The 24937-nt window shown below is 40.5% G+C and overlaps 1 protein-coding gene across 8 annotated transcripts in view; it reads right to left on the bottom strand.

The window, feature by feature from the left end:
• SEPTIN8 (septin 8) overlaps positions 1-21477 on the bottom strand; it is a 110895-nt gene extending 89418 nt beyond the window's left edge. For 2 of the 8 annotated variants that reach the window (XM_072400865.1, XM_072400859.1), the window contains exon 1: positions 21060-21325. Coding sequence is in view for 4 of the 8 variants with exons in the window: in XM_072400858.1 (XP_072256959.1) it covers positions 21060-21089 (30 nt within the window). In the remaining 4 variants the exon portion in view is untranslated. The other 6 variants (XM_072400861.1, XM_072400862.1, XM_072400860.1 and 3 more) reach the window with 5 other exon arrangements.
• Between the last annotated feature and the right edge of the window lie 3460 nt (positions 21478-24937).

Genomic DNA, 24937 nt, shown 5'->3' on the forward strand with positions numbered 1-24937 from the left:
TGAGTGATCATGAGTGACTTTCAACAATAAATGTGTACTGTAGTCTTCTTCATGGAAAAATAAGACATCCCCTGAAAATAAGACCTAGTGTGTTTTTGGGAGCCAAAAAAAATATAAGACAGTGTCCTATTTTCGGGGAAACACGGTAGTAGGGGAGTTTGGTGCATAAATATTGAATACGTAGAGCTCTATACTGGGGAACTTTAAATTGATTTTCACAATTCTACCTGATGTGTCTGTTTCTGAATGAACCACCTCACAATTTACATTTCTATGTAGTAAAACCATAAGCCAAAGGACCTGAACCTGAGGAGCCGAACACCGTACCAACACACAGTACGTCAGATGATAAGTCTAAGAACCTTCCCGTTCAGGGAGGTTTAGCGACATTTTTGCTTATTTTAGTCCTTCGTTGATTTCGTTCGGTTGCATGGTGTCTTGGCATTACGGTCTGATCTGCGCAAGGAATCGGTAGACTTAACGGAATGGGGTGATTCCGGTGATCTAAGGGGTCTGGTGGTTTCCTGGATTAGGATCAATGGTGTCATCTCTCGTGCCTGGTCCACGGCGCAAAGCCATTCCCCATAAGGGATTCTACCTCTTTGCAATCGGTGAAAACATGGTTTGACCCTTGAAACCTGGGTATGTGCAATGTTGCAGGATAAGCCAGGCGGAATTTTATGTGTCGCTGATGTAAGGCGGAGCACACTTTTTGAAATAATTTTCTCTTGTGAGACACTTCTGCTGAGTAATTTGCAAAAACTAGTAATATGGCTCCTTTAGTGGTAGCTCTCGTTGGGACCTATATGATTGCAGAATAGCCAGCCTATCTGCATAGTCACTGTATCGAACGATAATGGGTCTAGGATTATTACTCTCCTTCATCTGTTTGGCCCATGCGGTAGGCCCTTTCCACTGGGCATGTATTGTTAAGTCCAAATTGTGCTGGTATAGTGGTGGAGCATGGTTCCATGAGTTGTCCCGGGGACCCCCACAGTACGCAGATTATTCCTTCTATTATGACTTTCAAGATCGTGGATTTTTTTCCCCCCATGCTTTCAATTTGTTTGCTCATGGCTGCTATGGTGCCCCTTGTCTGCAGGAGATCATCTTCCGCTGAGGAAATCCTTTCCTCAGCGTTGTGTAAATGCTGTGATTGCTCCCAGATGTCCTGTCTAAGGGATTGTATCCCTCTATTTATAGCGGAGTCTTTAGCCTCTAGAAGGGTAGGCTTTAGTATAACTGCAACTGCTTCTGCGATTACCGCAGGATCAGAGACGGGAGGACTCACTTGGTTAGCTGAGCTGGGCAGAGACTGCAGGCTTTGTAGTGGAGGAGGGCTGGCCATCTTGGAAGTCGCGGCGTGGCCCTTCTCATTCAATTGCGGAGGTGGCTGTACTCGGTCCGGCGGTGCCCTCTCCAGAAACCTCTCCATCCAGCAGTATCACCGGTGAGGTGGGGGCCACTCCTTGAGTTCAGCGGCGTGAAACAGGCTGTAAAACAGCTGGAGGAGATACGGGTGAACTAGAGCCTCTACACTGTGCTGCTATTCCATGAGGCGCCAGAACCAGAAATCTCGAAATTCTGTATCTTAATAAAAGGGTGCTTGTGTAAATGTGAGGCTAACTGTCCGAATTGGTAAAGTGGAACTGAAAAAATTATTAATTACAAGGAATGGAAATGGAAATGAAGAAATAAACAGTCAGATTGTGTGAAAGTCTAAATGCAAAAGACATCATAGCTTAATTCCAATGTAAAATAATATTAACATGAAAAATGTATACAGGGCAAAGAAAACTAGTGATTATAAAATGCAATTACTAAGAAAAACACTGACACAGCAAGCAATGTGATGCGAGAGACAGGAGAAAGGGGTAGATAGAAAACACACAATATAAACATTTGCATCAATACTTCTCTTCCATTGCACAATCACTTTTAACTGGATAAATAGGGTTTTTGCGATTTATTAGATAAAACCGTTTCTGGTTTTCACAGACTATTGTTTTTTCTGAAAAATAGTCTTTCCTCAAAGGGCAAAAAAAAAAAGATAAAAATGAAGCTTGCACGGAATCTAAAGGTGTGCCCAAAAAGGGAAGCAGAGGGCAAAGGACCGGTCTCCAGTATTGTATGTGGTCTTCTGGCAGCTGATCTTTCTCCATTACCATCTTCCCAGGCCTTGTTCAACAATATGTTTCTAAGCAAAGGTAGCAATCTTAGTGGGTGAACAGTACCAATATTTCTCTAGACCTCTTTCCTAACATTTTTCCCCCTGAGGAACCTTTAAAATTTTCAGGTCTCAGAGAACCTCTAATAAAAATAATTGCAAGGCTAGGGAACCCCTGCTAAATTTTTTGGGGAAAGCCTCTTACATTGGCAGCTAGAATGGTCACCCTTACAGTGCCAGATAGAATAGAAGCAGCATCATCAATAAATCAATAAACACCATTTCAAAAACAACCCAGCACCCTCTCCATGGAATCCTGGTTGAGAAAGGCTGCTCTTGCTCTAGACAGAGTTGCCCCTTCAATGAAAGGTGATTGGATTACAGGTAGGATGGTATTTAGGCAGCAAGAAAAGTGGAGAAAGCATGGATCCATAGTCTGAATTAAGCAGCAGCAGATATATCCTTGCACAGCAGCCTTCTATCCAGCAGAAAGCACAGTAATGACACCAACAAATCTCAAATTACTACATCTCTGCAATACATGCACATTGCCCTGTTTTATCTTTCAAATGTTGCAACTACAGCAGCCCTGTGAACTACAGTACTCTGACTATCCCCCACTGCAAATGCATACATTGATACATTTCTTGCTACATTAAATCAAAAGAGCCTGCCCTCACATTGTAGGGGACAAGCTCAGACAGTGAACAAGCTAATGAATGATCTTCCAGCAGTTCCCCTAGCACACATTTTAAACAAACAAACAAAGCATGGTGAAGATATTAACAAAACATATACAATACCTACAGAAGATAAAAGAAAAATAAATGCGCTGAAGTGATCTAGAACATTCGAGAGAGAATTGGTGATAAAAGTGGTTAATGCCTGAACATTACCTTTACCATTTTCTTTTGTATTCCATAGATGGCATATATTCTCTGTTAATTATAGGTCCACATGAACAGACAAGTCAAGGCACTCAACAATAGCAAAACATTTATCAATTGACCTTAAAAACACTAAAACGTATTTTTATCATCTATCTAAAAAGCTTAGGTAGAATGTTCTGAAGAGTTTGAACAGCATGTTTTGGGAAAGCTGTATAAATGTATGTGGGTGGACTGCTTCAGCATAACTTAACCCATGACAAGTTCATGAAACTAAGTGACACAGCAGGCTGAGCAAGTTTCCTTTAGAATGCAGTCATGCTGGTTACACATCAGTACAGTGCATATACAGATGGCTTACCACAAAACCTTCAGTCATCCTAGCACAGAATATCTTGCAACAAAATTCGCATTACAAAAATATGAGAAGTGTAAAAATGAGCCACAGCTAAAGTATTGATTTTTATATAAAAGTAATCAGATATTCATGAGAAATAAAGGTTTTTGAAAAATAAAGTTTGGTATACTATGGGGGGTGGGTTTTCCAAAAATAGAAACTTGGAGCTTGCTGAAAATAAGTGCTCCTAAGTGACAGAGCTGGCTTCCTAAAGGAAAAATCTTTAAGCACTAGCACATCTCACAAAAGGAGAAAGTCACATGAACGTTTTTATCTATATACTGCGGAATCAAGGAGGGCAGCAGTTAAGTACACCAGCTGCAGACATTGCCCTTAAACAGCTTAGCCAACCCCAACATGATGGTGCTCAAGGAGCAAAGACTGCCAAGTCCACTATAAGTCAGGACCTCATAAATAGACCTGACATTTTCCAACATGTGAAATACAGAGTGGTAATGCAATGAGCCACAGTACAATGACTTTATATAAACCCAACTAAAAGAAAAAAAAGGCCAATTTAGCCCTAACTACCACCATTTAAGATTAAATACCTATTCACTTTAATTTTGTGAAAGTGCTTGTAATTTTTTTGATCCTAGGGGGTTCTTCTTTCATTAACAACAGAAAAAAAATCTTTGCCATTTTCTAAAACGGTACTTCATTTTTGGAAGAGAGTGCTTCTACAACAACTTGACAGAATAATTCTTGATAATTACAAAGTTTGCGTGATAACAAAGACACACTCCGTTCACATGGGTGTCAAATAGGTTTATTCAGTGCACAAGACAAATAGCTGGTCTTATACCAATATAATAAAGGAAATTGGGCAACTGAACATGCAAGTCACTCAAGTACTGAAACTCCTGGATCAGTATGAAAGCCAAGAAACTAATATTTCCAAATATGGTCAGCAATGGCAGCCACTTTATGTTCCCAGTGCAGGTGTCGCTTAAAGCCAGGGCTGTGAAGGGCGAGGAGTCAGAGACAGTTTTGGGTACCTGGAGTTGGACTCGATAAAAATGTGCCGAATACAGCAAGTTCAAATGTCCTATTTCACAAACAATAGTCATATTTAGGTACTTCCCTGATGTAAGAATAAAGCCCAGTGCCTATTTTTTTTTTCTACTAGTGTGAAGTTCAGCTGAGCCATTATACAACCTGACATTCCCATTATTGTAATCTGGATTATGTACACTACAAAAAGTGTTTTCATTTTATTTCAGATATATTGTGTTTAACAAGTTCATTTGAGTGTAAACAAGTGTAATGATATAGGTGTAGGTGAGTGCTATGGCCTGATGTGTGTTCAGGTGTCCTGTCTACACTCCCCATATATGCTCCCATCCAGGGCGGAACTTTATCATCATTTTGCACACCACCTTATACTAGAACATTAATTAAGTATTAGTTAAGTTAGAAGAACTGGGAGGAACAGCTTTTTTGATTCAACTGTAAGTGTTTATGTTTGTTTTAAAACTGCATGGCTGCTTGTGTGTACTGTGATGGAAGGCGGTGTGCATGTTTCTGGATAAAACTGCAGGGCTATGTGTGAGTTTGTGTGTATGGTGCAGAAATGTATTAAAGTTTGTGTTTGTGTATAGTGCATATTGTGTGTATGTTTCAGAGTAAAATGTTGAGCTCTGTGTTGTGTGTATAGTATATGTTTGTGCATGTTTTTCTGTATAGGACAAAATATGTCTAAGTTTAATGCAGGGCTATAGCCTATTTGTGTGTATAGTGCCGTGTTGTATGTATGTTTGCAATAGTGCAGGACTATGTGTATGTTTGTATTTAAATAAAAAAATCTGCTAGTTAGTATAACATGTTTTATATTTATATTTTAGTGAAAGCGGCACCCCATTCACAATGGCAAAAAGTCTGTCAACAAACACAATTCAGTCTGCTGTTTATGAGCACTTTACATTATCAAGTAATGGTAAACATTACGTGTGCCAATGTATTCTTGAAGATGATAGTGAAAAACAATGTGATGCAAAAATTAGCAGTTTCAGTGGGTCTAACAAAAATGCATCTACAAGAGCATCAAATTTGAAAAGACACTTGCAGCATTTTTCACCCTTATGTTTTAGAAGTTGTGAATGAGAAAGAGATCAATGAAAATATTCTATCTACTTCTGGGATAAAAAAAAAAAAAAAAGTTCGGAAATCTATTCGAGACCAAACCCAATTAAGAAAATTCATTATATCTGACAAAGTTACCATAACAATGACACCAGAAAAATTCAAAAACCACATTATTGAAATGGTAGTAAAGATTAGTGTACCACGATCCTTTTTTTCACAGCCAGCCTTTTTAGGCCTAAATGGAGAAATTGATAAAAAAACTTGGTGTTTCTCTTGAAAGAGAAAGTATAAGGAAACTTGTAATTGAAGAGGCCAAATGTAAAAAGGAAGAACTACGAAAAGATCTGAAGGGACATTTTGTTTTTATAAAAAGAGATGCATGCATGCACACGTCACAGAGTCAATAATTTTGCTATTAATGTTAGATTTGTTGATGAAAATATTATACCAATAACGCAAACCTTGGGAGTAAAGAACACCCAGGCACATCACACCAGTGACCATCTTCAGAAGTTAGTGGAGGATGTTCCAGAAGATTTTGAAATTTAAAAGGAACAGATTCTATGTATCGTGACAGATATTGCTTCCAAATTTGTTTAGCGCAATTGGGAAAATGAATAAAGTATATGAAGAAAGTGACAGACAGATTGTAAAGGAAGATAGTTCTGCAAGTATTGGACAAAGTGAAAGTGAAGAGAATAGTGACATTTTGGATAATGCTGTTGAAGAAGCATCTAAGAGTACTACTATTCAACATATGCATTGTGCTGTTCATACTGTGCAACTTGCAATAAGAGATGGATTGAAAGATCGTCATACAGCTACTCTAATTGGCAAATTGAGGCAAGTAACTTGCAGCCAGGGCCCCTAAACAGATGCCATTTTAAAAAGATGTGCAGGAAAAGGAGCCATTTTAGATAAAAACACGAGCTGGGGAACCCCTTTTTGATGGTAAAGTGTTTGCTTGAACTAAAAGACTTTCTTGAAGAACTGGACAATGAAAATGTTTTATTAACTGAAAGCCAGTGAACACAAGTAAAAGCTACTTTCTAACGCCTTTACTGTCACCAAGAATTTGCAATCTGAAGACTTAACACCTGGTAAATTCTTCTTGAAATGAAGAGCTTGATATACAAGGGGGTGCTGAGAAGTTCCTGGCTTTGCCCTCTTCCAGATGAAATAGAAAAATGAGCGTGGGGGCATATGACAGCCTAATATCTTAGTATGTAACTGTCCAAATATAGTATTCTCCAGGGAAACTCAGCAAAGGACATTCACACTGAGATGTCATAAACACTGGGGGACCAGTGTCCTTCCTTTCCCTGGAGAAACAAAAATTTATGACGGCCCATAACTCCAACAATGTGAAACTTGCTTGTGCCTCTGCCATCACAGCTTCTCACTAAAACAATAAACAGTTTTAAGAATCGCAAAGACCTGATATTTATATTGTTATATATTTATTTGTTATAAAAAACACTGATGCTTTCTAATAGAGCGCCAGAATTAATTAGCCTATTTCTTCTTACTAGTTCTTTCAATTTAGAGATATTCTCAACAGGATTAGGAAATGGAGAGTATGGTGGTAAAAATAGGAGTTGGTGTTCCTTACTTTCAACCAAGCTCTTTACCTGGCTAGTTTTATGAAAGGGGACATTATCCATAATTAGGATGGCATGCTAAACACTCTTTTCACTAAACACATTCAAAACCTCATCAATACAATTGAGGAATGCTTCTTGATTAAATGCTTGTGCTTGTGACTTAAAGTGGAGGGTCCCATTTTTTTTTCTCACACAACAAACTGAATATTTCTGGAATGCAATCCAGCCACAACATGCACCACGCTTTGCCCAATAGGAAATCTTCCCCTTTTGGTTCTCATTGAGATGTTAAAACCTACTTCATCAAGAAAGTAGATGTTTTAACTATCTTCCTTAGCAGAGAGATCAAGGTTTTTGTTAGCATAGCTTTCCTAAAGAGAGTGAGAATCATTGCGCCTTGCAGGAATTAAAGAAGTTACTTTTAATGACCATTGGAATTTTTTAATGCATCTATCTATTGTTGAAATAGATACATTAATTCCAAACTTGGCAAATAATTGATACTTAATTTCCCTGAGGCTTATTCCGCAATCTTCGGACATTACCTTGCGTAACTCCTCCTTATGGGCTTCATCCAACTTTGAATTTCTCAGAGCTCCTCTTGGTAATTTTTCAACTCTACCGGAAGATTCATAGGTCTTTATAATTTTGGTTATGGTTGTACGATTACAACCCAAAACCATTGCTATCTGGGAGGCATCACATCCATTCAGATAACGGTCTACCACTCTTTGACGTTCTGCATTACCTAATTCTCTGGCCATAATTCTAAGTGCAATACTCAATATGAAGCTTATACCTTTGAAGATAAAAAGATGAATAATATTGTTATCTTAAAACTTAGTATAAATCCCTATATAAAGTAAAAAACATATTAATTGACAATACATCAATTTATTTTCATATATTTGTATTATTGTTTCCTGAGAAAAACTTTTATGGTAAAAATATTGTGTTATATTCCATTTTATAATACATTTATTGATTAATAATTGGGGGGGGGTCTCATTTTTTTTTGTAAAGTTTGAATGTAAAAGCATGAAGAAAAAAATGAGAAACCCTGTAAATACAGAGTCAGGGGGTACCGGAAACTGAGGAGTGGGAGAGTCGGAGTTGAAGGATTTATTTACCGACTTCACAGCCCTGCTTAAAGCAATCAAGCTTAGTTAAGAATTTGTCTCACCTGTGACCGACTAGGTACAGAACAGCAGCAAACTTATAAGGTCATCACTCTGCTCTTGCTTCCTATCTGTGTATTAGAATAAGCACTTTCACTATGTTGCTCCCTCACTGTCCGTTATCAGGATTTCTTTTGAGGGAGTGGCGAGAGCAACACCTCAAAAAAAATTCAATTGATGCGGTTGAGTTGTTAATAGCAACGCATTTATTAGTATACCTTACTTATAAAAGATACACCCAAGATAAAATTATATTAAATCAAATATGACTGTTTGGGTCTTTGTAGTCACAGATAATTTTGGTGCTTTATTAATTATACACCACATATGTTATTACTAATAAAAGCCCTGCTTGGCTACAATGATAAAGGCCTGTGGTCAATATATTGAAAAAATTAACAAGAATGAAAATCAATGTATTTCAAGAATACAGGAAGACACATTTAGGACTCTTGCTGTGCCAAGTACTGCAGCTGCATGGAAACTTTGATCTCTATCCAGGGATTGATTGCAATATGCTTTTTAAGATAATGCACAATTAAGGGCTCAAGATATAGCTGTCAAAATGGCAAGTGACAGGCTGCTCACAGCTCCAAATAAAATCAGCTCCAAGTCTACCATAGTGGAATGTCATGGACACAGCCCATATAAAGATAAAACAAAACAATGTGAAGTGTACTTTAGGAAGAAACAAACTTGAACTATGCTTTCTTGAAGTGCTGTATAGGAACACCAGAATGCCTCTGTGATTATCATGATAAAGACGGACAGAGTGCACAACTGTAATGAGAAGTTAGGTCCATAGAAATGTTTGGATCTCAAGCATTTATTCTCGTTTGGCAAGTGGTTGCCATTGCTGACCTCAATGTTTGGATCTCAAGCATTTAAATACATTTGTAATGCATCAAAATTCCAACACAAAATTGACATTTTCTGAATCCAGAGCTACAGATCTGACACAGGAGGGGGTGTGGTGGGCTTATGCAGAGGGACCACTGCTTCCACACAGATAGAGTCTTTATCTGCAGCATGCTGGCAAGAAATGTGCTTTTCTATTCAGGCAATGGCTGCTTAATAGGTAAATTATCTGCATACATTTTGTTTCATTGTACCTGGAATGTATTTATACAATGAAACCATTAAAAATACATTATGTTGCCATCAATAGGTCTGGAGTGAGCAGAAGAACAAGTTTACATAAGGTCCACAAAAAGAAAATAAACCAGCCACTGGGGGATTTGGGGAGGGTTAGGCCTCTTTTGGACTTGTAGTAAACCACAGCAGTTTACCACAACTCAATCTGTAGAATGTAACATGTAGCTTCTGGCCACCCATGCGCAACCAGCCACTTGCACTGACTGATTTAATGCAAGCTCAATTGCAATATTTTTACATTGAGCACCAAGCCCCTTCCACTGACTGAAATAGGAACACATTACAACCACAGTTTGCTGCAACTGAACAAGGTTGCCTTGTGGTTTTGGGCAACGACCAAGCATTTTTAATACCCCTGAGGTTGACACTAAAAACTGCTCTGGAGTGCATTTAAGTGAACCAAGGACTGCTATGTCTTAGAGGCCTTATCAAGACTGGAAAATTCTACTGCCAAAAAATTGGCTCTATAACATCTCAAAGCAAGGACTTTAAAACAAAAGAACCCAACACTTTGACACCTCAGGGTCAAATACTCAAATCCTGATAAACTGATCATGCTAAATTTTTTCCTTGATGTCATACTACTGTTCAGCTGCTTTCTTATGTACAGTACTTTTCAGTAATGCAAACTTTGTTTATTGACTACTGCTCTGTCTTGCAAAGTCCACAGCTTTGGCAGCAAAGGTGGTGGTGCCCACAACAGAGCAAGGTTAAGTGTAATAAAAAAAATTGTGATCAGGAGGTCAAGTGTATTTTATTGCAGAAGGGACAACGCCTGTTCCCAATTCAATAAACTACCTGCCAGCTCACAATTTGCTTTTACTAGTTTCGTTTAGCTTTAAGGTCATTTTTTTTTAAATTGAGACTGAGTAATAGAGTTGAAACCCCTGTTAGTGTGGGTTATTTGCCATCAGATATTCTTAAACATTTGTCATCAGAAAATGTTGTTAAGCCTCTCCTACTCTATCCAAAACTGAAAAGAAAATGGTTGGTTTTAGTTGAATGTAAACCCCTCCGGAGTTACACAGTCCCGTTATTTATGTCTGCATTGTAGTAAAATGTTTTTTGTTTTATTTTCTTTAGTGAGAGTACATCTTAGCTTCATTAGACTTTTAGAGATGGTCTTCCATTAGTGTTGATGATCAAAAAGGTTTCAGTTGCCAGTCATGGCTATTACATGAACATTAGGCAAGATTGGTGGCACTATATTTGTGGCAATAGAATGGATCTGGTGATGGCAATTGTATACAAATATATAAACTTTTAGGCCAAAGAATAAAAATTACTGTCAAAACTGGCTAAAACAAACAGACAACCTCTAACAGATAAAACTTTTTGCTTTATGGAATCCACATTTCTAGATACTGTTTTTTTAAAAGTGCCTCTGCCCTTCCTTACTCTGATTCTTGAGAAGTGCTGTCAGCGGACACTCTCGGAGGCGGGGCCTGAACATGGCACTGAGTGGACATGCTTAGCTTGAGCTATACACGCCTCTCCGTCCCTGTAAGCAGCTGCACCAGACTTTCTCCTTTTCTGCTGGCACATGATGGTCCGGAAACAGGGCAAAGGCGCTTCACTGAAGCCACCCGTGTCACACTCAATCCGGTCATTCAAATCCTCCGGCGGGAGAACAGGCTACATGCTTTACCTCCGCAGCATACAGAGGCATATAGATAGTCCAATACAGAGATTGAAAGAGGGACATCTTGATTCCCCTGCCTCTGCAGATCCTGATTTTACCTCTCCGGGGTCTTTGGCAGAACACGTTCATGCTCTCCCTTCTAAGGGGGCACTTTCATTTATGTTTGTGGACATTATTATTAGATTATTATATAGCGCCATCATATTACGCAGCGCTGTACAAAGTCTATAGTTGCCCCTCGAAGGGGCTCACAATTTAATGTCCCTACCATAGCCATATGTCATTTATACAGTTATAGCATGTTTTTGGGATGTGGGAGGAAACCGGAGTACCCGGAGGAAACCCACGCAGATGGGGAGAACCTGCAAACTCCAGGCAGATAGTGTCCTGGCTGAGATTCGAACCTGGGACCTAGCACTGCAAAGGCAAGAGTGCTACCGCTGAGCCACCGTGCTGCCAGTCATGAAGGAATATTTTAAATCTGAGGTGGCTTCCTTGCGTACAGATTTGTCCCACACTCTGACCGGGGTTGAGGAGGTTGAAAACAGACTGGACTCACAGGAGAAGGCGATCAGAGATCTCCAAAAGGCACAACAAAGGTCAGTTAAAATCCACCACACTATTTTTTACCAGTTAGAAGATGCTGAAAATAGGGGAAGGAGGAATACTTTGAGAATAAGTGGCCTTCCTGAAGCTATTGGCTCTGATCAGCTTGAATCCACTATATGGGGCATATTCAATCAGATATTGGGCTTTCCTCTTCTGCACCATACCGGTTCGATAGGATACACAGGGCTTCAAGGGCAAAGGTTGCTCCCCCTGATTCCTATCAGGATGTTATCTGTCGCTTACATTATTATACAGATAAAGCTGCAATTCAAGAGAAATATAAAAGTCTATCTACTTTTGAATTTGATGGGGCTTCTATTACTTTATACTCAGATCTTGCTAAAGCTACATTGGATAGGAGCAGGCAGTTGCGCGCCCTGCTGGTATCACTTAGAGATGCCGGCATTCAATATCGTTTGGGCTTTCCGGCTTGTCTGATTGCTAGGAAGGATGGGCGTTCCACTACACTTCGTTTCCCAGAAGACCTGGAATCTTTTTGTGCAAAATTAGACATTCCAAAACCTTCTCTTTCTGGATGGCAAGATATGGATCCCACCACACTTACTCTTCCTCAACAGGACTCCTGGAAAAGGCACCAACGCAGAAGATCCTATTAATCTATGGTGGCCTTCACATCATCTTTTCAAGAGGACTGATATCTTATATATGTGCCAGCACATTATTGCTTTTCCCCCATTGGGTTATGTCATATTCGGGTTGCTATAAGAGTGTTATTATCTTTCTCTTAGCTTTATATATGCCAATATTGGCATTTGCATTTATTGGTCATTACTCAGTCCAGCAGGGTAAAGCATTTGACACTGTACCCCACAGACTGTTATTTTGGGTCGATAGGTTTAGAAAAGTCAATCTTTGAAGGGATAGAAAACTGGCTTAAAGATCGCATCCAGAGAGTTGTAATTAATGATTCATACTGTGAATGGTCTAAGGTTATTAGGGGTGTACCCCAGGATTCAGTGTTGGGACCTTTACTGTTTAACATCTTCATAAATTATATAAATGAGTTTGGGATTAAAAGTACCATTTCTGTGTTTGCAGATGACACCAAACTATGTAATGGAATTAGGTCCATACAGGATGTCTATAATCTACAAGCAGACCTGGATCTACTGTTTGATTGGGCATCCAAGTGGCAAAACATATTTAATATAGATAAATGTAAAATTATGCACTTGGGAGCTAACAACATGCATGCTCCATACTGTCTAGGGGGAATACAGTTAGCAGAGTCAGAAATGGAAAAGGATCTGGGGGTTCTGGCAGATCATAGACTAAATACCAGCATGCAATGCCAAGCTGAAAAATCTAAAGCTAGCAAAGTACTTTCTTTTATTAAAAGAGGTTCCTAAAGGTAAATTGTGGAATCAATCTTGTACTTTGGCTAACATTTATTGTCCTAATAAAAACCAAATGCAGGTTCTCCTTGGTGCCTCCTTGGTGCATAAATTAAAGAGATTCCAGGAACGACTATTGGTTGTAGCGGGTGATTTTAATGTGGTGTTAGAGCCTATGATAGATACATCTTCTGGTAGATCTCATCTTCCATTTAGACAGCTTTGTAAGCTTAAAAGAATATTGCATGATATACAGTTGAAAGATGTGTGGCAGGTTCTGCTACCAGGAGATACAGACTATACGTTTTATTGGGCGGTACATGATTCCTATTCCCGAATTGATATGGTTCTTGTTGACCATTACCATCTTACTAGGGTCTGTGGAGCCAATATGGCTCGTTGTACCATGCTGCACTTTCCATGCATCTTGGGTCTCTGACCCCTCCCCCGTTTAGATGGAGCCTCAATGGCTCCCTTTTACAAGATAAGGAGATTGATGTATATATATATATGGAATTGCGCGCCTTTTTTAGGGAAAATACTGTGGATCAAACTGCCCTTGCTTATGTATGGGAAGCTCATAAGGCTACTATAAGAGGTAAACTTGTAGCACATGCGGTACGTAAGAAGCGAGAGAGAGGTCATAGACTTACGGAGTTATTAGCTCAAATTACCCAATAGGGGGCGGCACAGTATATCTTAAGAGAGTGTTATTACCTAGAGTGTCTTCTGAGCAATTATTTGCTTTGGAAAGGGTAATTACATAGTGAACTAGGTAAGGCTATTAGCTCCTCCCCTTCTGGTAAAACCCCTGGTCCTGATGGCTTTTCATTGAAATATTATAAGCAATATCAGGATATACTTCTCCCCCATCTTTGTAAATATGGTAATGACCTCAATGAAAGAGGCTCTCTGTGTGTGGATACCTTAAGGGCTCATATTTCTGTGTTACAGAAGCCTGGCAAGGATCCCATTGCTTGTTCAAGTTTTCATCCTACTTCTTTGCTCAATGTTAATGTAAAGCTATATGCAAAAGTTCTTGCCATGACATTGCAGGCCCTTGTACCCCTATGGGCTCAGCCAGATCAGACAGGATTTGTTTCAGGTAGGGAGGCTAGAGACAACTCTACGAGGGTCCTTTCTCGGATGTATCATGTTCGCAAGTACAGCCAGCCCACTCTTTTTTCTACGGATGCTGAAAAAGCATTTGATTGAGTGGACTGGCTGTACTTGTGAACTATGTCCCTAAATTCACACCCTACTGCCCAGGTGTGTGTTATTGGCACGTTATCAGATCCCTTTAGGCTTTATAATGGTACTAGACAGGTCCCCTTCCCTACTTTCAACCCCAATTTCCCAAGAACAATGCATGCGGTGCAGGTGAACAAATTCATAGGTGCAAGTGGGGGACACCTGTGGCTAACAACCCCTAAAATGTAATCAATGGACAGGCCAGAACAGGTGGAACTCTCCCCATAAAGAAAAACTACCCTGTAACACATTGCTGAAGGTTCCAAGCACCTGAACCCCAATTTCCCAGGAACGATGCAGTGCAGGTGAATAAAAATGGAGGTGCAAGTGGGGGACACCTGTGGCTAACACACCCTAAAATTTCATCAATAGGCCATTGCCAGAACAGGAGGAACTTTGCCCATAAATAAAACTACCCTGTTACACATTGTGGGAGGCTTCCAGCACCTGAAGGCCAATTTCCCAGGAACTATGTGGTGCAGGTGAACAAAACTAGGTGTGCAAGTGAGGGACACCTGTGGCTAACACCCTCTAAAATTTCATCAATAGGCCATCCCCAGAACAGGTGGAACTCTGCCCATAAAAAAACTACCCTGTTACACATTGATGGAGGCTTCCAGCACCTGACGCTAAATTTCCAAGGAATGGTGCGATCCAGGTGGACAAACTCATAGGTGCAAATGGGGGGGGGGATACCTGTAGATAACAACCCCTAAAATTTCATCAATGGGCCATCGCCAGAACAGGTGGAACTCTGCCCATAAAAAAACTACCCTTCTACATATTGCTGGAGGCAATCAGCACCTGAACCCGAATTTCCCATGAACGGTGCAATGCAAATGAACAAAATCAAAGGTATAGGTGGAGGATACCTGTAGATAACACCCCCTAAAATTTCATCAATAGGCCATCGCCAGAACAGGTGGAACTCCGCCCATAAAAAAACCACCGTTACATATTGCTAGAGGCTTCCAGCACTTGAACCCCAATTTCCCAGGAACGGTGCAGTGAAGGTGAACAAAACTAGAGGTGCAAGTGGGGGACACCAGTGACTAACACCCACTAAAATTTCATCAATAGGCCATCGCCAGAACAGGTGGAACTCCGCCCATAAAAAACTACCCTGTTACACATTGCTGAAGGCTTCCAGCACCTGAAGCCCAATTTCCCAGGAAGGGTGCAGCGCAGGTGAACAAAATCATAGGTGCGAGTGGGGGATACCTGTAGATAACACCCCCTAAAATTTCATCAAAAGTGCATGGCCAGAACAGGTGGAACTCCGCCCATAAAAAAACTACTATTACATATTGCTGGAGGCTTCCAGCACCTGAACCCCAATTTCCCATGAACTGTGCGGTGCAGTTTTACCTATTCTGGCAATGGCCTATTGATGAAATTGAAGGGGGTGTTAGCCAAAAGTATCACCCACTTGCAACTATCATTTTGTTCATCTGCCCTGCACCGTTCCTGGGAAATTGGGCTTCAGGTGCTGGAAGCCTCCAGGAATGTATAACAGGGTAGTTAGGGGGTGTTAGCCACAGGTAACCCCCACTTGCACATCTAGTTTTGTTCACCTGCACCACACCGTTCCAGAGAAATTGAGCTTCAGGTGCTGGAAGGCTCCCACAATGTATGAATTTGTTCACCTGTACCGCATTGTTCTTGGGAAATTGGGCTTCAAAGTATAGAAGGGGACAGTGTACTGTATTATGAGCATTTTCTGACAGGTAGGTATAATTTGGGGGGTCGCACCTCCTTGCTATGTAAGTTGCCCCCGGGGGTCCCTAATTTGTTTGTTTAATTTTGGACTTCTAGACACACCAACTCTGTAAACAGCAACCCTGACGTTCAATTTTCACTACTTTTTATAATTATGACCCCCATATTTTGTAATTTATTAAAGGTGTGGAGATGATGATGAATTTGGGGTACTGCTAGCTACGAGGGTTCCCTATGTACCCTGAAAATTTCAGGTCGGTAGGATTTACTGTTCAGGAGATATAGAGGTTTGTACAGGCAGAGATGTAAGGCTGCAGGAGATGACATGCTGCATTCATACACAGCAAAGTAAAAGTGAAACTTTCCTGACGATTAGGTCATTGTACACACCCACTGGTATTCGCCCCCCTGGCAGTTATTTTTCACGGGTAGTTTTTTTTGTTTGGACACGGGTTCTGTATTGTTCTTTCATCAGGTATCATTGGGAGATTCTGTATCTACTTTGGCGCAGCGTATACCTGTAGAGGCACGTAGACCGATACATATTTCGCAGTATCTGCAGCTGTACCATTTTGTGTGTTCTTTGCCCCGCCCTATACGTGCAAGAACTGATCTCACATCTCTGGAAAATATGTTTAGTGGTGGCAGTAGACTGACCCATGCGGTTTCATTGCTCTATCAGTTTTTGATTGCCTTAAATAGCCCAAGGTTTCCTGATTATTTAGTTTAATGGGAAACATAATTAGGTAGTACTGTGTTGGAAGACTAAAAGGAGATTATTCTTTAATTGGTGCTTAAGACAGCTGTAGGTGCCAAAATTCAAGAGAGCAATTTTTAGTTGCTTTCTAGAAGGTATTATGCACCTAAATATTTACATCACATGTTCTCCCAAGAATCTCCTTTGTGTTAGAGAGGATGTGGTAGGCCAGGCACGTTATCCTATATTTGGTGGCAATGTTCAATAATCGAAAGCTACTGGAAAAAAGTTCTATGAATGATTAAGATTATTGTAGGAGTTTCTATAGAATTTTCCCCTTGGTGTGTGCTCTTTCATTCTACAAACCTTGCCTTGGGTAGATATAAACGCTCGCTGGTTCCCTTCCTACTTAACGCCGCAAAAGCACAAATACCACGTTTTTGAAAGGATCCCAGGTAACATTCATTGAAGGGTTGTTTTCAAATAGTTGAGGAAATTTGTAAATTGGAGGAGGGTTACTATGATCTCCGTGATATGTCTCTTCAGTTCACCGCCATATGGACTCCTTGGGTTCTGTTTAAAGAAGAGACCCAAAACCTGGAAATAGTCTTTCCAGAGTAGAAGGGTTAGATGCCCTTTATTGGGCTATTTTCGAGTACGCATATAGGAAAGTCAGGTTTTCCAAACACATATATACTGGTAAAAAATGGTTATCGGTGTAGATTGTTTTTGGGGATACCGATTTTTAATTATAGATAATATTTCATATTAGATAATAATTGATATTTTGATCAAGATATTTTGTGACCTCTAAGTCATTTTACCCTAATTTTACTTTATATTGTATGGTTTTAGATTAGGTGAAACTACAATACAACGGGTTCAGTGGATTATTGTACAAAACTTAATAACGTGACATTATTTTCTTTTTTCAATTAAAATGACATATTTGATTGTTGTTTGCTGAAATGTCCTTTTTTTTACTTCTGCCCCCTCTCTCTTCTTCATTTTTCACTATTTTTTGCTGTCACGGATGGAGAGACAGGACCACTAGGGGGGCGCTCTGGTTTGCACGGAGGTGGTGTGAGCCCTGAGAAGGGCCAAGGCGCAAACACTAAGCAGTAACCAGGTTTTCTCCGGAGCCTCTGATGGTGAGGATGTTGCACCGCTGGTTACTGCCAGGTTAACACCAGGTGGTTACAGGTTACACCAAGGTGGGCAAAGCACGGTACCAAATCACTATGCAGAAGGATAGTCAAGGGAAGCCGGGGTCAAGACAGACAGCAAGCAAGAGAGGTCAGGTCACACGCAAGGGGTCAATAGCCAGGGACCGAGGAGACAGACAGCAATGACACAGAGGCGACTGCGGGCACAGGGAACACAGGTGACACTGGAAACAGCAGGAGGTACAGGTGATGCAGGGATATCTACAGGCAGACAAGAACAGCACAGGGAAGTTGGCTTGGAACCAACAAACTGGACAACAAAGGGTTAACACAGGAGCTGGCCACAGGAAACACTGGATTAGGCAGCAGGTGTACAGGAACTAATCCACAGAACTGGAGAGCTCGGCACTAGTAAGACTAGTTGAACGAACACAAAATGGAGTCTGAGAGCTAGCTAAATAGCCAGGGCTGGTTAGGCGGCTATTTTCTGATTGGCCAGCGACATGGACAGAGCTGATAAAGCTTGGAAACAGAGGCACGTCCAGCATCAAAACTGCCCGCATGCACAGGAGAGAGATGTGAGGAACAAGTAAGTGTGACATTTGTATGCATGATTGCTGACATTGATGGATAGCAATAAGCCTTAAGCACTCATAAATATGAAAGATTTTATGATATATTTGTATATTAAGATATGGATACTTAATGTTCTTCCCTTTAATTATCACATTTTTTATTGGGACACTGTTTTGATTATTGAGATATTTGGTTGTTTGTTTTTTCACTAATTTTATATTATTTATATATATCATAGTTCTCCCCAGAGGATTTTAGCCGGTTGCTCCGCCCGGCTGATTTGAATAATTTCTGGGGAGAACACTGAATATATATATATATATATATATATATATATATATATATATATATGGGAGGGGGGAGGAGGAGAGAGAGGAGGGTACTTGTATTGATATCTATGTGAAAAATGTTGCTTGTATATGTGATTTTGTAAACTAAAAATTCCTAATAAAAAAAAAAAAAAATCTTCACCCTCATTGTAAAAGTTCCCAAAGAGAACAAGCTCATTCAGGGCAAAGTGTCATGGTATCCTGATTTGCCCATCCTTCCTGCTGCTGATGCTTACATTCCCCCTCCTGCCCCAATGCCTGGATTACCTAGCACAGCTCTGTGTAACCTTGGTCTGTGTTCCTCTTCCCTCTCCATCACCTACATGTCAATGCTTGGGCTTGGTGGCTTACTGCTGGGAAATCAGAGTCCTGTGTTGGGAAGAGGTGAAGATATTATGGCATTGGCCGCAAATAGGACAGGGGTGGAGCATTTGAAATCCATCAATAAGGAGGTGGACAGCATAAATGTTACTTTACTCTGAACAGGTAAATCTGGAGCTGGATCTAAGATCTTTCTGATCCAAGCTTTACTGCCTATTGAGTCACTTGCCTGGAACAAACATGTAGGAAGGAAGAGGAGAGTTTTCATAGACCTATTTAATGGCACATTAAGTAGTGAAACCAAGATAAAGATGATAGCTGTACAGCATGAATCTACAAAACTAGGTCAACAATGGTGGCTACCCTATAACCTGCCTCACATATCCTTCCGCATATGACATTAATCATTACAGAACAGTCACCATTTGTGACAACCAAAAGAGCACTCATCTGAAATTCAATGAACTGAAACCAGATCAGGCTCTGGCTCAGTATCTGTTCACACGACACCCCATCTATATCATGAAGTGTTTCTGCTCTGCAGGAACAAACATGTTCTACTACTGTAATCTATTGAAATAAATCCTTAAATCTGGTTGGTTGCTGCATTAAAGAAATATAATACGGCTTTATTTTAACTTACTTTGCATTTGGTTAATGATCACATACTCCTTATTTATAGAAAACAAAAAGTAAAATACTAAAGAAACTTTGACTTTAGCAAACAACATGTTAATTTGCCATGCCATCCTAGCAGCACACATTAGATGGCAAATACAGATAGCAGGAGATCAAAAGGTTTATACTTTTATTGGAATTCCAGGCTCTTGAGTACATTGTGCAACACACAACACTTGGTGCAAGAACATTTGCTGAACAAAGCACAGTGGAGACTACCCTGCCTGGGTAACATAGAAGGCAGTGGACAGAGTTACTGACAAACAGCTGGCAGGCACAAGTGGCATCAACTGGGAGGAAAAGCCTGCACTGTCACATGCAAATCTGCATATAACCCTTACACCACAGAACAGAGAACACATTCTAGACAAAAATGGCTGCAAATGAAAGTTTACATAGTACATTCATGTTCTTTTCTGAAATAAGTCCTATTAGTAACTCATTGTTTTATTGCATTAATAGCAATCAACTTAGGTGCCAAAGGTAATGGATAGGCATGGATTTGCAAGACCACATCTGGGGGTCATAAGGTAAAAGCATGGCATTTTATTGCAACATTACACTTAAGGGGTGCCCTAGATCATGGCTAAGCATGGCAAGATCAAGTTTAAGGGTCATCAACTTAGGAGTACTGCATTATGGCTAAGCATGGCTTTGCAATTGCAATGTCACACTTAGCGGGAATCAAGTCACATACCCTAGATTTTGGCATTATTTCCATAATAGATAACATATAAGGGTCATCAGGTCAGGAGCACCATGTCATGCCTAGGCATGACATTAGAAGATGACCTAGGAGGGTCATGAAGTTAGAATCCCCATGTGATGGCAGTAGGAGCAACTCATTCATAGGATTTAGCAGACACAGCCCTGATGATCACCAGTTGATGGGTAGTGCTTGTGCACCAATAGACATGGTGGGTATTGTTGCCAGGATCGTTGCTCACAGAAACGGTTCTAGGGGCACCTGTATGCAAACATAGCCATGGCACAGTATCTGATCTCTATCTTACGCAGAAAGTAGAGCCCAGCCGGAAGAATCACAAGAATCTACTTTGACAAGAAATGGCAGGAAATCAGATCCTCCATCACACACCACACAGAAGTTCAGATAGAAGGAAAACTTTACCATGTGTGCCGGGCATCTCTCCGGAGTGCACACTGTGATGAACACATAATCTGCTGCTAGCACACTGGAGTGCCCCTGCACCACACAACCCCATAGCACGGTACCGCCACTTACATGAACCCGCTCCACATCAGTCGCTGCCATGGCGGCGTCCTCAATGAATTAGTCCCCAGCAGTATCTCTCTGTCTGTATTCTTGTGAATTGATGCAATCCCAGATTAGAGATCTCAATGGGATCCAATATGGCCACTGGACTTCCTGGGAACTCCCATCTGCATTAGTGAGTCCCTATCACCTCCCACACAGGACGGTTATAGGCACAGCTTCAGCTCTACCCTACACGGCTCAGTGCCTACAATCTGCCAGCAACTTCTATATATGTAAACACACCCACCGATCACATCCCTCACAGCGCCCTACTTCGTAGGAATCGAGCCGATCCACTCACTCCCTCCCTCCCTGTGCGCAAAGCACGCTGGGGGCTGTAGTCCAATGCCTCGACCAGAAAGGTGATGCTGTCATTGCATTCTGGCTGGGGGGATTGGTGTGGAATGTGAATGCGCTCGGATCTGCACGTATGATGACTTGAAAGTGTTCAGGATTGCACACAGAATGATAAACAGGCAGAAAACGGTGGTATTGGCTCCACAGCACCGAGCGGACATTGCTTATTAACATCGACCTATATACATAGGTTTGTTGTTGGTATATAGACAGCGCTGGTTCTCTGCTTCCCTCTACTGAGGGTATGACAAAAAAATCAGAATTCTAAACCTAAAGCAACAGTGAGAGTCTGTTGGAGCGGCTTTTCTCAACAATCTCACTCCAGAAGAACCTTAGAGTAGTTTTCAGGTCTCCAGAATCATTAAATGCTATTGTGAAAATAATGTATAAGAGGTTAAATAAAAGGGAGAGTCTCTCAGGCAGGTACACAGCAATAAATACCTGACAGTGGATCTAACCCCTGCTTTATCCAAAAATAGAACAAAAAAATATATACATACACTGGGGATACACTTAAGATGTAACATTTCTTGAGAAGTTGGGCATTTGGAATAAGGATTTATTTACCTTTACAAATAATTTTGATCCCTTGAAATCACCAGAGTAATATTTGTAGGACTTCAAAATGTAATTAAAGTTCCAGTTTTAAGATTTGCATTTATCGCCTTTATTCAACTGTTCATTCTGTCCTGGCACTGCAGGGACTGAATAAATACCCGGCCATGAGTTACGTCATCCTGGCCTAGCCACTCAAGATTGAAAAAGGAAGAAAAGACAGAAGATCACCATGTATCTATATAAGCGCATAGAGACAGTTCAACCAATCTTGCTATACATTTGACTGAGACTCATGTGAGTGCACCTGTGATCTTTGTACAGCGCTGTGCTATATGTAAGAGCTATATTTGGATGAACCGCATGGAGACATTTCAACCAAACTTGCTATGTTCCACCATCACCAGGAAACGTAACCACATATTTTAACCAAACTTGCCATACATAGGACTCAGACTCAGGTGAGTGCACCGGTCATCTTTGTACAGTGCTGTGCTATATGTCAGAGCTATATTTGGATGTTTGTATGTATCTATCTATATATATAAAATCGTATGTATGTGTGTATGTTCCACCATCACTCGAAAACACATGGAGACATTCAACCAAATTTGCCATACATATGACTGAGACTAATGTGAGTGCACCAGTCATCTTTGTACAGTGCTGTGCTATATGTCAGAGCTATATTTGTATGTTTGTATGTATCTATCTATATATATATATAAAATCGTATGTATGTGTGTATGTTCCACCATCACTCGAAAACACATGGAGACATTCAACTAAATTTGCCATACATATGACTGAGACTAATGCGAGTGCACCAGTCATCTTTGTACAGTGCTGTGCTATATGTCAGAGCTATATTTGGATGTGTGTATGTCATCACTAGGAAATGCATAGAGACATTTAAACCAAACTTGCTAGACATATGACAGCGCTGTGGTATATGTCAGAGGTATGTAAATGAATAATAATAGTGTGTGACTGTGGGGGGACATTAGAGTCAGCTCCTCTGTACAGAGACTGATGGGTCCAGCTCAGTGTTTTATTCTACAGCACTATGGTATATGTCAGAGCTATATAAATCTATATATATAAAATTGTATGTATGTGTGTATGTTTCACCATCACTCGAAAACATGGAGACATTTCAACCAAACTTGCTAGACATATGACTGAGACTTGTGTGAGTGCACCTCTGATCTTTGTGCAGCACTGTGCTGTCAGAGCTATCCTTGGTGATCACTAGGGAAAGCATGGAGACATTTCAACTAAACTTGCTATGTTCCACCATCACTCGAAAACGCATAGAGACATTTAAACCAAACTTGCTAGACATAGACCAAGGTGGTGGTATTTATACAAAGTGAAGAATTATAGAAAGGTAATTAAAAGTAAAGAGTGGGCAGATAGAGTGGACTTGCCCCGGTCCTCTTTCTATGCCTTCTTACAAATTCGGCATTATGTCATGTCTTTACAGCCCTCGGCTATCTTCCAGGCCCTAACCACATTTGAGAGGTTATGTATGGAAGGCCCCTACACCAAGGGAGCGATTTCCTCCATCTATCGCCTTCTACATACTGCTTCACAGGGAGACTCCTCTAAATTTAATTATATGCTCAAATGGGAAGCAATTCTTGGACGATCTCTCACAGTTGAGGAGTGGCATGACATCTGGGAGGCAGCGCATAGGAGCTCTATTTGCACCTTGTATAAAGAGAATCTATACAAAATTGTGCTGCGGTGGTATCATACTCCGGCGATGCTTCACAGTCTGTTTCCTACGGTTGATCCTAGGTGTTGGAGATGTGGTGCACACCGTGGTACGATAGAACACGTATTTTGGTTCTGTCCCCTCATACAACCATATTGGTCGCGGGTCAATGACTTGCTTACTGCTTTGACCCAACAACATATACCATTGGACCCTCTTTCCCACCTTTTGGGGCGCCCCTCCTCGGCCTTGCCAAAGGTGTCTCGTAAGCTGGTCTCACATATCTTGGTCGCAGCACGGACACTGATAGCGTCTAGATGGAAAACATCATTGCCCCCCTCTATGGAGAGTCTCTATAAGCGGATCCAAGAGATTCGTCTTATGGAATATCTTACGGCGCTTATTAGAGACACCTTGGTCAAGTTTGAGACGGTATGGGAGGCATGGGATAGTTTTTATGCTAATTTGTCCTTTTGAGATCAATGGTCTCTTCTATTGAATGGGAATTACAATTGGACTTAGCCATGTACGGCCCACTCTATGGTTTGAGAAGTTTAACAGACTTGTATTGTTATACACCTGTCTTGATGTACTGTTCTGGTTAAATCCTGGAATATGTTTTACTGCATTATCGTAGTGTTATTACTCCCTATGTTTCTCCCCCCCCTTTTTTTTCTTTCTTTTTTTTTTTCTGTATCCTGTTGAAAAATTTCAATAAAAATACAATTTCAAAAAAAAAAAAAGTAAAGAGTGATCTTTCAGGAATCCAGATTCATTGATGACCCTGAACAATGGATGGCCCTGATATCCAGGCTATCTTCTCTCATGCCCCAATTTATTAGCCATTGTTTCTAATTTATACGTTGGTCATTGTTGTTATTGTTTCCTATTTATACTTTGGTTATTGTTATACAAAAGAAACTTAACGATATTTACAGGACAATCAATCTTCACAATGCAGTCAACTTTCCAGATATTTCAAAAATGGTGAACCATGGTCAGTTGGTCACAAGCCTTGGCCCAGGGAAACAAAAGGTGTAGATAAAAATAGTCCTTTGTTGGTATGAGGTAAAAGCCTTGTATGTATTATACTTTATGATTCCTTCCTATATATCAAAAAGTCCACATCATTTCCCTCCTTAAGTTAATTCCCTGAACTTATATTACCTTCAAGGATTTTGTACTCATACAGGAGACTTGGGGAGCCTGCCAG

Source organism: Pyxicephalus adspersus, chromosome 2, assembly GCF_032062135.1.
Source record: "Pyxicephalus adspersus chromosome 2, UCB_Pads_2.0, whole genome shotgun sequence".
Classification (NCBI taxonomy): Eukaryota; Metazoa; Chordata; class Amphibia; order Anura; family Pyxicephalidae; genus Pyxicephalus; species Pyxicephalus adspersus.